The 15,736-nt window shown below is 38.6% G+C and overlaps 2 protein-coding genes across 4 annotated transcripts; both read right to left on the bottom strand.

The window, feature by feature from the left end:
- Positions 1-354: 354 nt before the first annotated feature.
- On the bottom strand, positions 355-6,743 carry tap2t (transporter associated with antigen processing, subunit type t, teleost specific). 2 transcript variants are annotated; one of them, XM_046854149.1, is made up of 12 exons: positions 6,504-6,743; positions 5,641-6,223; positions 5,419-5,533; positions 5,198-5,328; positions 4,871-5,076; positions 4,488-4,685; positions 3,675-3,803; positions 3,341-3,529; positions 2,995-3,168; positions 2,703-2,862; positions 2,461-2,597; positions 355-1,308 (listed from the first exon to the last, which is right to left on the bottom strand). In XM_046854149.1, the coding sequence occupies exons 2-12, from the start codon at positions 6,134-6,136 to the stop codon at positions 1,102-1,104; spliced, it is 2,142 nt and encodes a 713-aa protein (XP_046710105.1). In that variant the 5' UTR covers positions 6,137-6,223; positions 6,504-6,743; the 3' UTR covers positions 355-1,101. The 2 variants fall into 2 exon arrangements, with proteins under 2 accessions (XP_046710105.1, XP_046710106.1); XM_046854150.1 differs by having other exon boundaries at positions 5,641-6,220.
- A 1,776-nt stretch (positions 6,744-8,519) lies between these two features.
- Positions 8,520-15,702, bottom strand: slc16a5a (solute carrier family 16 member 5a). Of its 2 annotated transcripts, none has more exons than XM_046854845.1 (5): positions 15,451-15,702; positions 13,926-14,366; positions 12,345-12,488; positions 11,355-12,179; positions 8,520-9,039 (listed from the first exon to the last, which is right to left on the bottom strand). In XM_046854845.1, exons 2-5 carry the CDS (start codon positions 14,218-14,220, stop codon positions 8,816-8,818), a joined length of 1,488 nt encoding a protein of 495 aa, XP_046710801.1. In that variant the 5' UTR covers positions 14,221-14,366; positions 15,451-15,702; the 3' UTR covers positions 8,520-8,815. The 2 variants fall into 2 exon arrangements, with proteins under 2 accessions (XP_046710801.1, XP_046710802.1); XM_046854846.1 differs by lacking the exon at positions 15,451-15,702 and adding an exon at positions 15,312-15,449.
- Between the last annotated feature and the right edge of the window lie 34 nt (positions 15,703-15,736).

Raw genomic sequence — 15,736 nt, 5'->3', positions numbered from 1 at the left:
GCCGGAATAATTTGTTGAAGAAAACCCTTACTGTCATTCCAGGCTACATGTAATGCTGCAAAAAGTTCATGCAGAAAGCTTGTCATATTATATACTGCATCACACAAATCTATGTGACAGTTTCCTAAAAATGCTGTAACAAGTGAACAAGTTTAGTCAAGCTGATTTTGCTTCCCAATAATGAAAATACAAACCTTATGTATTATTTAGCAATCATCATACCAAAATAAATCACAATAACTTTAATGTGAGGAACAAAAATGCTCAAACTTGATCCACTTCCCATAATCCTGTGGCTTTAATGCAATAAAAATGTACGTAATGTAATTTTTATGACTCGGGGTGGACAAATCATAAATTTCTGTTTTTTATTTGTTTCGTTTTTGTTTTTTAAAAACACTTATCTATCAGACAAGTTGAAGTTCTCACAGTCTGTATTAATGGCCAGAATGACCTCAAAAGAGAGGACCTTTGACAGCAGGATGTAAGGTTATGAAAAACATCTGTCCAGCATTGCCATAAAACCATTTCTTTAAACACTTTAAAAAACACAAGAGTAAAACATCTGAGAGATGCAGGAATCCCATTGATAAACGAGCACTGAGTGAACTCTGTGTAGATCATACATTCAGTACAAATGACCGAGGGATTGAAAAATGAGAAACGTCATTAGAATATAAGCAGGACGCTTACAGCAGTAAGCTGAATGACAACACTATGGAAAAACCTAAACAGATAAAAGGGAGTGTGTTCTATTTAAAACTAGATGAAATTATGTGTTGTGTACTAATGCTATGAAAGGATTTTTCGTTGGTTAAATAATGGATGTGATAATTGTTGGTGACTGTTATAGCAGCAACCAAACAAGACATTTGATAGCCAGAAATTAAACCCCTTTCATAGCCTGACACATAATCCAATTTTCCTGGGCAGCGGGGTTATTAGATTTACCCATCTCTGCGCTCTAAATGTAATTTTTTATGCATGAAAGTGTAAATTGTAATACATAAACATACTGTTAAAATGGTGAGTTTTAAAAAGTTAAAAATTCTTTCACATATAGTTAATACTTACAGATTAACGTATTAGTAATGAATCTGCTCAGTTTTCATCAGGATCCACCATAAAAAGTTTTTCCCTAAATTGGAAATATCGTCCTCTTTCAGCCATAAGCTGCTCATGCGTTCCTTGCTCAATGACCATTCCGTCTTCCAGGAGGATGATGTGATCGGCTCTCTCGATAGTCTGTAGCCGATGAGCGATCACCAGCACTGTTTGACCCTTTGAGCCAGAAAGGACTTCCTGAATCTGAGTGGGAAAGGGAGTGAATGTATGATTCCGAACTGCCTATAGCCCTCACACTGGCACCTAATCTGAGGCTATTCCCTAATCTGTGAGTTTATATGCATCCCACAGAAAAACGTTTACAGGTAAAATACAGTAACTGACTGTTCTTTACTCATAATACTCTTTGAACCTCAACAGTCAACACCAGTTCCCAACCACTAACTGATAATGGTGTATTTCATCAGAGACACATAAAGACACCTTGCACATGTTTTTGAACTGCTGCTTATGTACCATCACAGAGTAGCAGAACACTGAGTGGAAAAACAGCATCTGCCATTTTTATACATTATTTAGATCATACATATCACTCAGATAATGTCTGGTCCTTATTAATTTATTGTAATTATAATAAAAAAATTAAGAATTTGCTAATCGGCGTTAGTGAGAACGCTAAAAATGACAGCAAGTGCAAATATTTTCAACATAGTGAAATCTATAAACCATTTTCTATTATTAGAATATAATAAATAATAAGTTAATAAATAAGTTAATTCATTTTTTATTATTATTATTTTAGTACTCGATTCAAGCTTGAAATCTTGTTCTATTTACAGATAATTTTGATCATTTTAAGCATTTCTTTTTTGAAAGAAGTAAACTGATCTGCTAATAGAAGTAAACCAGGAATAGGTTTAATGATTTTATGTGTGTCTTACTGTAATATTATTATTGTAAAATTATACTTATTAAAATACAAAATACTAGATATATTTAACTATGTATGAGATACTGTACACTGATCAGGCAGAACATTATAGCCACCTGCCTAATATTGTGTTGTCCCCTTTTTGCTGCCAAAACAGTCCTGACCTGTGGAGCATTAACAGCATTAACTTCTTCAGCATTTTAGCTACAGGAGCTCGTCTGTCACACTAGCTATCACAATTAGGCCCTTGGCAAACTTGTTAAAATCCTTACACTTGCCCATTTTTCCTGCTTTTAACACATCAACTTTGAGGACAAAGTGTTTACTTGCTGCTTAATATATCCCACCCACTAACAGATGCCATGATGAAGAGATAATCAATGTTAATCACGTCTCTGTTCATAATGTTCTAATGTCATAATGTTGTATTGGTGTTTTTTTTTCTGAAATGAGATTGCACATACCGCGTGCTGAGTATGGATGTCCAAGTTGCTGGTGGCTTCATCCAAAATGAGGATTTTTGGATTTCTGATCAACACCCTGGCTATGGCAATAGTCTGCTTCTGTCCTGAAGACAGCTGCCCACCACACTCCCCAACATCTGTAGCACATTAGCAATGCAAGAACACCTTTAATGTAAAATCAACTAAATACTTTTTTAAATGTATGAAAAATGATTCATTTGGTCACAAAATGAAATATTCACCTGTCTCATAGCCTTCACTCAGTGTGCATATAAAGTCATGTGCATTGGCTTTCTTCGCTGCCTCAATCACCCTGTCCATAGTGCAGTCATGCAGACCATATGCAATGTTATATTTCACAGAGCCAGAGAACAGCACTGGGTTCTGGGACACAGCTGCCATCTGCCAGAAGATGAAATTACGTTAAACTCTTTAGTTTACCTTGTTCAAAAATACAAATACTACATTAGTTTCAAGTGTATTTTGACTAATGTCACGTATTGTGATGAATCACATATTTAGTTTAGTGCTCACCTGGCTGCACAGGTACTGGTGTTGGTACTCATTAAGTGGTGCACCATCCAGTAGCACTTGGCCCCGCTGAGGCTCATAAAACCTCTGCAGCAGACTGACGCAGGACGTTTTACCTCCACCGGAGGGGCCGACCAGTGCTGTCATCTTCCCTGGACTCAGCTCTATACTCACAGACTGGCACAGCAGTTTAACAAAGTTCAGACAGGTTTCTTATAATGCATGAAATATGTTAAGTCCGAGCTGTTACTATAGCAATCTGTAAATTATAAAATAATTCGGCCTAAATAATTATAATAATAAATACGAAAATTCTTTGCACGCTTTATAAATTCCAAAAAATCATCACCTTAAGTGCTTCCCATTCAGGGCGAGCAGGGTAAGAGAGGGTGACGTTATCAAAGGTAATTCTTCCATCAAGTTTCTCAGGTACCCAATCACCTGCTTCTTGCACGTTCGGTTTTCTATCTAGCAGCTTAAACACCTTTTCTGCTGACCACACAGTGTTCAGAATGTCTCCATAGACATACACCAATTGCTGAGAACACCAGAGAAATGAGTTGACTTCGATTTTTGTAAAAAAAAAAAACTGTACAAAGCCTTTGTCACAAAGAAGAAGAAATAAAAAATTATGGCATTTATGGTAAGAAAGAACAATTTATAGTTACAATTATTAAACTCACCCTCATGTTGGTCAGCATATCTTTTTGATATAAAATAAAAGCCAGGAGGCTTCCACTGCTTAGCTGGCCCGAAGAGATGAGACGGCGACCAAGGAGCAGCATCGCCACTCTCAGGCTTAGAGTTACACACTACAACAGGATAAATGCAGAAACATGCTCCATCACACACTGAATCAAACTGGTTTAGCCACCATTATCTGCAGCCCTACACTGTGCAATGCAGGTTAATGTGTAAAGAGGGGATACCAGAATGAAGTGAATTTGACTAGACTGTATATTTAAGGTGTACATTAGGATCAAGGTCCAAAGGAAGTAAATCATTCCAGATATGCAACAATTTCGGTCATGAAAGAATGTTTCAGGCACATTTCTAATACTGTTTTGTGAGCAATTCTGCTACATCACTTGCTTTAAATAAAAACAGCTATTTATCTTATTTGGCATTAAGACCCATATATGCTTGTTGAACAGTGTTCAGCATTCCAGATTTAGTCTTCTATTGCTGTTATTATAACCTTCACTCTTTTAGAAGTTTTGCCACTAAATTCTGAAATGGGACTTCCAGATGTATTCAGCATTATTATATTCAGCCTCTGATTTCGTGTGACCGAGGCCTGGTGTGCAGTCAGTGTTCCATGTCAAAGGGGTTTAGTAGGTTGAGGTCACGATAAAATTGTGCTCTTTCAACTATATGGCTACAGTTTGGGTGTGATGGTCAGGTATTAACTACATGTATGTACAGAGCAGGTGGGTATGGGATTAAAACCAGTCCCATGCACAATGTTACAGTGTGTAATGTGTGAAGCCGCTCACTCTGCGCAAAAGGAGGTGGGCCGCACTGAAAATGCCTTTGCGTTTCAGTATCTGAAGCTTCTTGTCCATAGCCTCCTGATACCTCTTTAGCTCCTGAGCCTCAGCCCTGAAGCTCCGCACCGTCTTTACAGACCTGATAGTGGAAGACGCCAGCTGCTCAATTTCAGCCTGGCAGTCCTGAAGCTCCCGTGATGTTTTCTGTACATGAGGACAGAGTGATGGTTCAGAAATAAAACGAAAGTGACATTTGACTACAGGGGACCTGGTGTGGAAGGTTTTCCTGATAAAGACGTGTCAGTTCTAATTATAAAAAAAAATGGTAGCATGGGAATTCCACAAGAACCTAAATCAGTTACTAATAATGTGGTGAGAAAGTAATTTACCTGAGAGTAATTGTTGTAATAGTTTTGTATAACACCTAGGATAGGCATCTCCACACAGGTAAGGAGTGTAAGCTGCCATGACAGGCTGAGCATCTGCACAAGCATGCCACAGGTCTTAACCAGACTCCTGAGGAGCACATTCACATTCATGGCTACAGAGCGGCCCATTTTGTCAGTGTCGGAGACTAGCCGTGATGTCAAGCTTCCTGTAAGTGTAGAGCACTGCTTTAAGAAAAGATCCTGAAGATTTCATTTTAACAAGGTTCCTTTAAAAATATAGCTACCTAAATCAACAGCACCAGCTATTTATACTATATTTTGCATTACCTGGTTTATTTTCTTCAAAGAAGCTTATTTCCTGTTTCATCAGGTTCTGAAACAGCATGTGTCGAATTCTCTTGTTGAGTCTGCTCAGGCTACACATAAACATGCCTCCTCGCAAGCCAGAGAACATCGAACTAAGAAATAAAAACACATCGGTTTAAGCAAATGTTTGCACAAGTTCAGAAAAACAATGGCAGCAAGAGAATGATGTGACATGTATTTACCTTCCAAAAGAGTAAAACGACATGCATGCAACGGCCCACAAGAAGTTATCGTGCTTGTACTCTCCACTCAACCCATCAATGATTTTCCCCACGTAGTATGGAATACTTGACTCAACTGAAAGAAGAATGACATTTCACTGAAAACACTGCCACGTGCTAGATTGCTGTCTAGTATTTTCCAACATCACCAACACGGCAAAAGAACACAGGTGTTGAACTTACATAACGCAGCCAAGATGAGGAAGATAAAGGCTGTCCCTAGGTGAGGGTAATCTGGTTTTGAGTAGTGAATAACTCTCATCAGAAGAACCCGGGCCTCTTGCTCTTGCTTCACCTTTTTACTTGGGAATGCCTTGTCCCACATCAGATGGACCAGAGTGGCAGTCACTGCACTTAAACCCACCATGCAGGGCACAGGCACAGGACTAAACCCACACGTTCCTCCTAGAGCTAGTGTTTGTGTCATATCAAATACAGGAGGTACAAAACTGAGTAAGGCTACCCAGGGCTTCAGAAGCTTGTGCATGGTCTTGTCCAGGGTGACCGAGCTCACTGCGTGAAGCAGAAACCAGCTGAAAGCCCTGAAAATCCACAGCCATGTCAGGTTCACAAGCAAAGAACCTTCAAAGCACAGAAGTGAAGTAAACAGGGAGAGCCAGAGGATCAGGTCCAGGAAAAGGAGCGCTCCATATGCATGCCATAAAGACCCTGTAGCCATGATTAGGAGATGAGGTCATAAACCCAGGGTCGCTCAGGGAGACACTGGAGGGTCTCTGGGTCAGAATCCGTTTGGGTTGGTGCTCTTCTGAAACATTAAAAGCCAAGTTGATTAAAATGTGAATGGATTTGATTGCATACTAGTTTACAAAACAAGATCATGCATACATGTGATACCCTTTGAATAGCTTTCTTAGCATTTCGTACAGTAAAAAGCTAAAACAGCCCTACTCAAAAGCACAAAAGGTTGTTAGAAGACCGGATAAGCGAATTTTTGCATACTGGGTAACCAGGACAGCTTGTTCAGGTGACCATCAGAAATTGGAGAAAATATTAAACTAAAACAACAACAAACAATTTTCCCTTACCAAGATTCGGGCTGTGCGATTCAGACCTTCTCGTTTTCTTGCGTCAGTACGTTTACTTTCACTTTCACATAAGCAGTTCAACATCATTCGCCCACAACAATCACACACCAGACGCCGAGTGCATTCATTTACATACAAAAATCAATATTAAAATTGCCTCATTGTCGTATTATGTCATTTTATTATTTATATGAATATAACCTTCATCTCTTATTTGCTGTTTAACACGACCCTGATGAAAACCATGTAATCAACCACTAGAGAGCGATAGTTACACTGCGGTAAATATAAGCTTTCAAAATAAAATGATTTGTTTTGTATCCAGGTGCAAGTCAAATCAGATCACAAATTTTATATAAAAAAGGAGGAAAACGCATTAATTGTATTTATTTTTATTTACCAAGAAGTGAACAGTGTTGTGAAAAAAGGATGTCTACCAATGAAACAAGGTCACGTGCCATTAGTGTACATTTTATTTCCCCGGACATGAAACTGGAACCGATCAGATTTGCACCAATACTGAGACCCGACAAAATGGCACAGGAGGAAGCTTTTTTTCCCTTTACTTTCTTGCACATTTACACAACAGTGTAAGGAAGTAGTGCTAGCTGTGCTGCATTAAATGCAAAAGTCAGTCAGAAAATAAAGGTGCGAAGAAAAATAAATGTAATAAGACATGATTGTTCATAAAATGTCTGCAGAAGCAGGAGGAATACTTTCAGAAGCAGGTGGAACTGAGGCAGATTATTCTTATTCTTGCTGTTGTAACATTATCAGGATTGCAGTCATCTGAAGCCTATTCAAGGAACACTGTGCACAAGGCAGGAACACCTCCTGGAAAAGACTGAACCTTACACAGCTCTTAAATCTTGGTCTGAAAATATAATCTCTCTTGTATTTGTGGTTTATCCATCTTTCTTATAAAAGGATATTGTGTCCATATCCATGGCTCATGCTGTATTGTCTCAATAACTTTTCGCAAAATTCAATTTGAACAGAAAAACCTTTATGATTTTTTAGTTTTTATTTGAAATTGAACATTATATTTGTATATAAGAAAACAATATAACTTTTAACATATAAACATATACACAGTCCTCATTTAGAAACAAAGGTAACAGGACTTATATACTCATATATTGGAACCAAGCAGGAGCTTTGGTGTACAGTGCAGATGAATAGCTCTTTGAATACATAAATACTATCCTTTATACGGCACTTGATTTGTTTACAGTTCCCTGATAGCGTAAGATAAGGCGTTCACGGCGAAACATGCTCAGTCTGACTTTGGAGAGAGTTCACTGTAAGTCTTGAGAGTTGTGCTTCTAATATACAGCTCGGTCACCATGTAAAGGAAATGTGATGTGGAGATGTCTAAGAAAGATTATCTTTATTCTGATTGACTATGGCGCAGATGATAATCGTATAACGTGTGTAACAGCCTGATAATATAAAGCAGAACAGCGTGCTGCATCCTACATTTTAATTTCAATATGTGTAAACCTAATGGTTAAATTTATAAAGTACTAGCAGTATTCCAGAACAGATGCACTAAATAACAGTGTAAACAGTGTAAAGAAAAGTAAACTCCAAACACTATGAAGAACTGCTTAAAAAAATCCAAGTTCCAATAAGGCAATGTGATCATTAGTGATCTGAAAGATGGATTTAGTGAAACTTTGCTATTAATGCAGCCATATTGGCATGTGCACTGTAAAAGTCACATAAACAAAATAAACATACTTGGAAATGTATTATAGTGTCACATAAAAGAATTGTGATCTGGCAAAGTAAAGCAACACTACAATCCCTTACATTCGGACAGCTACACAATGAATCTTTTAACAAGCTTTAAAGTGCAGATCAATAGTGAAATGCCCTGGAGATAACAATAAACATAAAAAAACGAACCTTTTTTGTATTAATAATACAGTAATCCCCCCTTTACCGCGGTGGTTACGTTCCAAAACAGCCCGCGATAAACGAAAAACCGTGATAAACCGACCCCACCACCCCAAAAATGCTATTTTATGTATACGGTAGTGTACTGTATTAACATTTGACTTCATTTTATAATTAATAATTATATTTGTATTAATACATTTCATTATTTCAACATAAAACTCCATAAAAACAATTTCCTGGTATTTTTGGTATTCCCGAAAATCAGCCAAACAAATTTGTGTTGTGGCAAATGCAATTCCGCAATTCCCCGGGAGCGTGAGATTGGAACAGCGGTAAAGCGGGGGATTACTGTAATGTGCATATGTCTCATTCTTTAAACACAGATGCCCGTTATTTACAGAATCAGTTCAGACAGTTGTGATGCACTCAGTTTCTGTGGCAGGTTTTTTACACACGGTAAAAGCTTCAGGTGTAACTGCTGACACCTCAGTAGCCGATGCATCCTTCCGTGCTGCGTCACGCCGGTCCAGAATGTAGAAGGACACCATGAGGAACAACGCTGATAAGACCACTGTGATACTGCAGGCGAGGAACACGTATGTGTACAGACCAGTGCTGTCCACAAGGCTGCCTGCACCACAAGAACAGATAAAAAAGATTTTAATGGCATCAATATCTCAATCTCAGTGTGTTGATTATCACACAAGATCTTTTCAGGATAAAGGTGCAGTTAACCCACGACCTAAATTTTGAATAAATGGACAAACATCCTGTACATCTGAGTGTTATCAGCTGGTCAAGCTACATCAGGCGTAACTCGGGTGACTATCAACAAACTAATGTGCAGATAACAGTGAGTATTTGACTATACATGCACAGAGCAGGCCACATTTCCACCAAGAGAGCACATTTCTGGGTGTCTCTGAAGTGATTTACTGAAGTGTCGGTGTTTACTATGCTGAGGCTCAATAGTGTTCGGTTGCATGGCTGACATTTTGAGTTGGCTTGTTGCTTACACAAGAGTACCAGCTGTCCAGTCAATCTCACAGGTCAGATCAGAAAAGCCTGAAACCCTGGCACCACCTGAGATTGTCTTGCAGCTTTTGCTTTCTTGGTGCAAGGAACATTCCATTCTCCCTTACAGCCCCCATGTACACACACAAACAGTTCTATAAAACTGAATTTACACTGCTGTTTAGTTTAGTCTTTTCTAACTCTTGATTAGATCAGAGTCTGATCTGCCCCCACTGCCCCACCCTGCAATTGGCAGAACAAAAAGTTCAGTACAACTTGTAACATTCTTATCAACTGAGTGGCTGGCTTCGATTTCGGCTTTTTAATGCTAAATGAAAAAATTTTTATGAACAGATTTAAATTTTCCATTAAACTCTGGAAGTCTATATATACAATAGTAATAGAATAGTGGTTGTAATATGTAGCTTACCGTATTTTTCGGACTATAAGCCGCTACTTTTTTCCCACGTTTTGAACCCCGCGGCTTAAACAACGAAGCGGCTTATTTATAAATTTTTCCTGGGTTTTTCATTGGACCAATGAAATTTCCGAACGGAAACGAAAAAAACGCACCTCAACTGTGTTCTGAGCTGCACGGCATCGGGAGAAAAAACTTTCATCGATGGTGATTTTTAAACGCACAACGCACGACGCACAACGATGGTGATTTTTAAACGCCAAAAGATAAACTCCCGAGAGAAATAGTTGTGAAAGGAAGGAGGAAGACAGTAAACAATGACTTTCTTGGTAGGCTACTGTTTAGATACAAGCCGTTGTAGCGTGTTGAGTCTGGGTGAAGGGAGAGCTCACTATCTCCAGTTACAACAGAAATCATATAAGCACAGACAGGTTTCCAAAACTCGTGCTTTTTAATTTTCTTGGCAACAGCGTTACTGGTTAGTCAAAGAAACTTAGAAATGAGCATCAGAAAATAATAAGAACATATTCCTCGGTCTACACACATGCAGTAATAGCGGAAAAATGCAGCGGCAGGCTATTCCCAAAATACCGCTATGCTCCTAAAGGAAGCGCAACATATTTTACCCGTTACATCGTGTAACAGACACTTGGCAATTTCCCCGTAGCCCTTTCCAGCCTTGTGGAGTTGTACAATTTTGTCTCTAGTGTCTTTGGACAGCTCTTTGGTCTTGGCCATGTTAGTAGTTGGATTCTTACTGATTGTATGGGGTGGACAGGTGTCTTTATGCAGATAACGACCTCAAACAGGTGCATCTAATTTAGGATAATAAATGTAGTGGAGGTGGACATTTTAAAGGCAGACTAACAGGTCTTTGAGGGTCAGAATTCTAGCTGATAGACAGGTGTTCAAATACTTATTTGCAGCTGTATCATACAAATAAATAGTTTAAAAATTATATATTGTGATTTCTGGATTTTTTTTTTAGATTATATCTCTCACAGTGGACATGCACCTATGATGACAATTTCAGACCCCACCATGATTTCTAAGTGGGAGAATTTGCAAAATAGCAGAGTGTTCAAATACTTATTTTCCTCACTGTGTATATATATTTTTAATTCAAGAATAAGTATTAGCTCTGGACCTGAAGTGCGGAAGCAAGAATGGATAGAATTTGACATATCTTTTGCCGTGCATATGTGTTCGGTGACTCAGTAAAAAGCTTGACTTGTGCATAGACCGCAACCTTTCATATTGAATCAAATGCATTTTTCAGAAATTGACATTAAAACCTTGCAAAGATTCAGATCAGCTACTAGGATCAGTATCAGATATGGATATAAGTACTGTCAATGCTCATAGATTTAATACTGGCATCATATCAAAATAAATGGACAAAGTAGGATTAGCGCACCTGTTTTAAAGACAAATGAAAGCCCTTGATCAATGCAATATACTTTATGCAGAATTTCATTAGCCATAGATTATAACTCAGTTACTACTATATCTACCTGCTAGAGGTGGACCAATCAGCAGCGTGATGCTCTCCATGATAGCCAGCAGCCCAAGTGCTGAGGGGAAGCGGCTCATCTCCACTATGTCCATCAGCACAGTGAACATCAGTGATCCCACCACGCTCATAGACAGACCGTACATCAGTACATATACCACGAGTACTGAAAATGTAGGCGCGATACAGCAGATGCTATTACTCAGTCCATTCAGTAGCAATGCAATTGAAAATACGTAAACATGGCGGCCTTTGAACCAAGCGAGGCCGAAGAGCAGGCCAGCGGGTGGCCGAACAAAGATGTTGATAAATCCCAAGATAGAGAGCAGCAGGGCAGCCTGACTCTGCTCCATGCCATTATCTGTAGCGTAAGGAACAAGAAAAACCAGTGGCACTACAAAACCGAGCATCATCCATGTGATGCCAAGTGTGTACACGCAAAAGCGCTGGTTACTGCAAAACAGGTCAAAGGCCATGTGGCGATGGAAGGAGGACACCAAACTTCTCCACATCGCCCACATCTGTTTTTTAAACCCCTGCTCAGCCAGTGGTTTGGGGCCATTGTTCTTTTCTTTGGCTTTTTTGCGTTTCTCCAGGGGCCTCATGACAGCCCCACACACACAGCAGTTGAGCAACACAGCACCCAGCACAAGGAAACTCCCCCTCCAACCCAGTTTAGTATGTAGATAGTGGCCCAGGAAGGGCAGCACACACAGGCCCAGAGCGGTGCCCGTGGACGACATGGCATTAGCGAAGGCACGGCGGCGCACAAAATAGTGACCAAGGATGGTGACTGCTGGTTGGAAGCTGAAGCAAAAACCAAGACCTGTGTGAGAGAGAAAATATCTATTTACAATGTGGATTTTTAACATTTGAAATTCTCTCAATTTTAGAAATAATTGAATTAGTACTATTAATGACTAGTTTGGAGATTATGATATAATTTAATATGTATCACATGGGTGTTAATAGGTGATTGTTATGTACTGACCTGTTATTACCCCTGCAGTAAAGTAAAGCTCAAGGATGGAATGTGTAAAGGAGCTGGCTACCATCCCTGACCCACTCAAGACTCCCCCCATCATCACGGTTGCCCTGCAACCAAAATGTTCTACTAGCACGCTGCACAAGGGCCCTAAGAAAGAAAAGAATTCAAAATGTCACAGCACTGAAACTACAGGGGAGCTGATACAAAGTTGCAGGTTCTGTACTAAAATCAGGTGCTTTTTCTTTGCATAAGCAGTACAAACATACAAAACCTAACCATTATTCATGAAATATTTTACATTATTCATTGCAAAGTTCAACTCAGCAAAAATCAATCAAAGACATGTCTGACTAGTCACATTAAACTTCCACCTAGTCATATTTTTTTTATGTGAATTTGACCAATTAGAGAGAACGGAATGCTGTTTGCATTACCATCTTTTGCCTTTGTAACATATACTTAAAGAGCATTTTTGACATATCGTCAATAAATATATTACATAAAATGACATGTCCAGCTTCAATTTTATGACACTTCTGAAATCTGCCCTATGAAATTGTCTGAAAAGTGCACAATCATCATGAGATTACAAAGTGTCATTTGTGGAAAGTGAAAAATGTAAAAAAACTTGTTTGTTAGCAGGCCAAAACCAATATTACACCTCCTAATTTTATCTCTCTGTCAGAACACGCACAATATAATTTATACTTACAATATAATATATTGGAAAAATGTCAAATTTTAATAAAAAAAAAATATATATATATATATATATATATATATATATATATATATATATATATATATATATATATAAAAGAAAATAAATTGCTCAATATCTTGAATATTTAACTTTCGAGACAATGTGAGCACTATTTCAAGATCCCTGTCTTTATGAAAACAAATGTGTGAAATGTGTTTACTGCTTTTTTCATGCATAATCTCTTCTAAGCATGAGTGAAGCATGTGTTCAGACAACACTGACTCTGATCTATAATGGAAAACGTTTTGCACAAACATGTGGAGCCAATACCAGCTATAGTGCACACTGTTATTAAAATAAAAAGGGGACGTCCCAAATACTAAGAAACTTTGAAATTCATGTATGTATTTCGAAAAGTCTACTTTTCACTCAAGCTGTTTTCAATAATAGATTTTGCAATGAAAACTGTTGAATTCGATTCGAAAACGAAAATCAAAAAATTCAAACAGAAGCATGTGCTCTAAGACATTTGGAGCCCACTCTGTGTGTACATTATATATACATGTATATGATAATATGATACATACATAATATAACATAATATAATCCAGCATTTATGAGCCATTCTTAGGAACTGTAATCAATAAAAGCATATTCTAGCATGATGCAGCCATGTCCCTGTCAATATAGTATCAGTGTTTATGAGCAGAGCAAACATTAAATAATGATCACAGCTTCCTGTTCACTAGAAGTGGTGTGTGTGTGTGTGAGACATTATCGCTGGGTTCCCACACTAAATGCGTCACAACCACAATAATCTGAAAAAGTAAATGTCACATCTGGTGTGTTTTTATTGAATTATTCTTTTCCTGTATCACTACCTCCAGCATGTAGGACTGCTGTCATTATGGAAGGCACCCAGGAGGTCTCACTGTTGCTGGCACTGAATTCAATCTGAAGGTCAGTGTAGAAGATGCCCATGCAGGATGGAAAGGCCAAAGTGAGGGCTAGGACTAAGATGGTGGCCACCAGCACCACCCAGCCCCATCCTCCATCAGGAGCATCAGGCTGCGCTGGATGTGCCTGAGTCAACGGGGTCACTGTGCCTCCCATATCTGCTTTCTCATTCTCTGGATCACATTGCTCTTCTGAACGATGATGTAACCGAGTGCCCATTTCTGTGAGATGAGTGGAATCACGTATTGCTCCTGTTCAGTATATGTGAAAACTTGGGGAATGTCTGAGTGGTGGTTTAGATGTAAAGTTACACATTTTCACATGCGGCATTTCACCGGTGATCCTCACAAAATTCCCAAGGGTCTCTGTTGGACAAAACAAGATGATATAATTAGATTCTTCCCCTCATATTTTGTGCTGTGTAAGGTTGTACATCGAGAAAGTTTGATAAGATTACAAACTGTATTATACAAGTTGGAGATTACTACATTTAACTAGAGGGTTTTTTGGTGTCTGATATGATAGTTACCCTCACTGACTCATTTAAAACTTTAATCCTAGTATCAAAATAACACCTGCTGAAACAATAAAATATAATACAAAACAGCAGGGTAATTATAAATTAGTTATTATATTTTTAGAAGCAAAAAAAAAAAAAGAAGAAGCTGAGAAAAAAACAAATATCTGGCAAAGTGGACCAGCTTGACCAGTTCAGCTTGTGTTGTGAACACCTGGTTTGCTCAAACTGGTTCTGTTTCCTCCGTTTTTCAGCAAGGACGGAAACTTAATTTAAGATAACTAAATTTTCTGGAAGTCTAAACAGTTTAGATCTTCTGTATATAGGAAATTCATGAATTAAAAAAAAAGCTCAATATCTAAATGTTTACTTTTCTTAACTTCATATTTATACAACGCGCTGGCAATCATTCATAAAATTAATCCGGTTTTTTTTATTATTATTATTTCCTGACTGTAAAACCCTAAGGATAAAAAGATTACGATTAAAAAGTTATTAAAATATAAAGGTGTAATTGTTTCACTGCTAGAGGGTTTACACTGTAAACGTCTAACCGTCTACAGTAGCTAGCAATCATCCTTATCACTCTGCAGGCGCGGTGACTGATTAGCAGCCACAGAGACGGACTTTTTTACTTTTTAGGATTCACTCAGCGAAAAAGGAAACTTCCCTTCAGCCTGACTGAAAACCTCAAAGTCCCCATGTACCCAGGAATAAACAGCTAACTGTAGCTACGGAAGAGTGACAAGTCCCAAACATTTTAGCAAAGGTGGAGGTTTTATACTTAGCATACTTTATACTCCTAGTGTTCGTGGGATGGATGTCTGTAATCTCGCCGCTATTATATATTTAATATAAATATATTTTGCCTTCTCATATCGAGAATATTCTTTCAAACGCTATCCGGCGAAGGAGTAGAAATCAGATCCTACCCTCAGGGACTGAAAACGGCTGCGTGTCTTGGCATGCTGTCCTGATGATGGCATGGGTTTCAGCCCGGCTTTAAAAGAGGCACCGCCGTCAGTAAGGGAACCAGTAATATCCGATCAGATGTGATCACACTGCCTTCCTGCCCAAAGCAGACCGGTGATCATGGCTTTAAAGCGGCAGATTATCTACAACGTGCGATAGTACACAAGCACTGCCCCTTTAAATAAAGCAGGCAGTTGTAATGAGAGCTGAAGGTCGGGGAGGTGGGTTTTCTCCCCCTCAGAGCGG

Source organism: Silurus meridionalis, chromosome 7 (assembly GCF_014805685.1).
Source record: "Silurus meridionalis isolate SWU-2019-XX chromosome 7, ASM1480568v1, whole genome shotgun sequence".
Taxonomy (NCBI): Eukaryota; Metazoa; Chordata; class Actinopteri; order Siluriformes; family Siluridae; genus Silurus; species Silurus meridionalis.
This window is presented reverse-complemented; position numbering and strand designations above follow the sequence as displayed.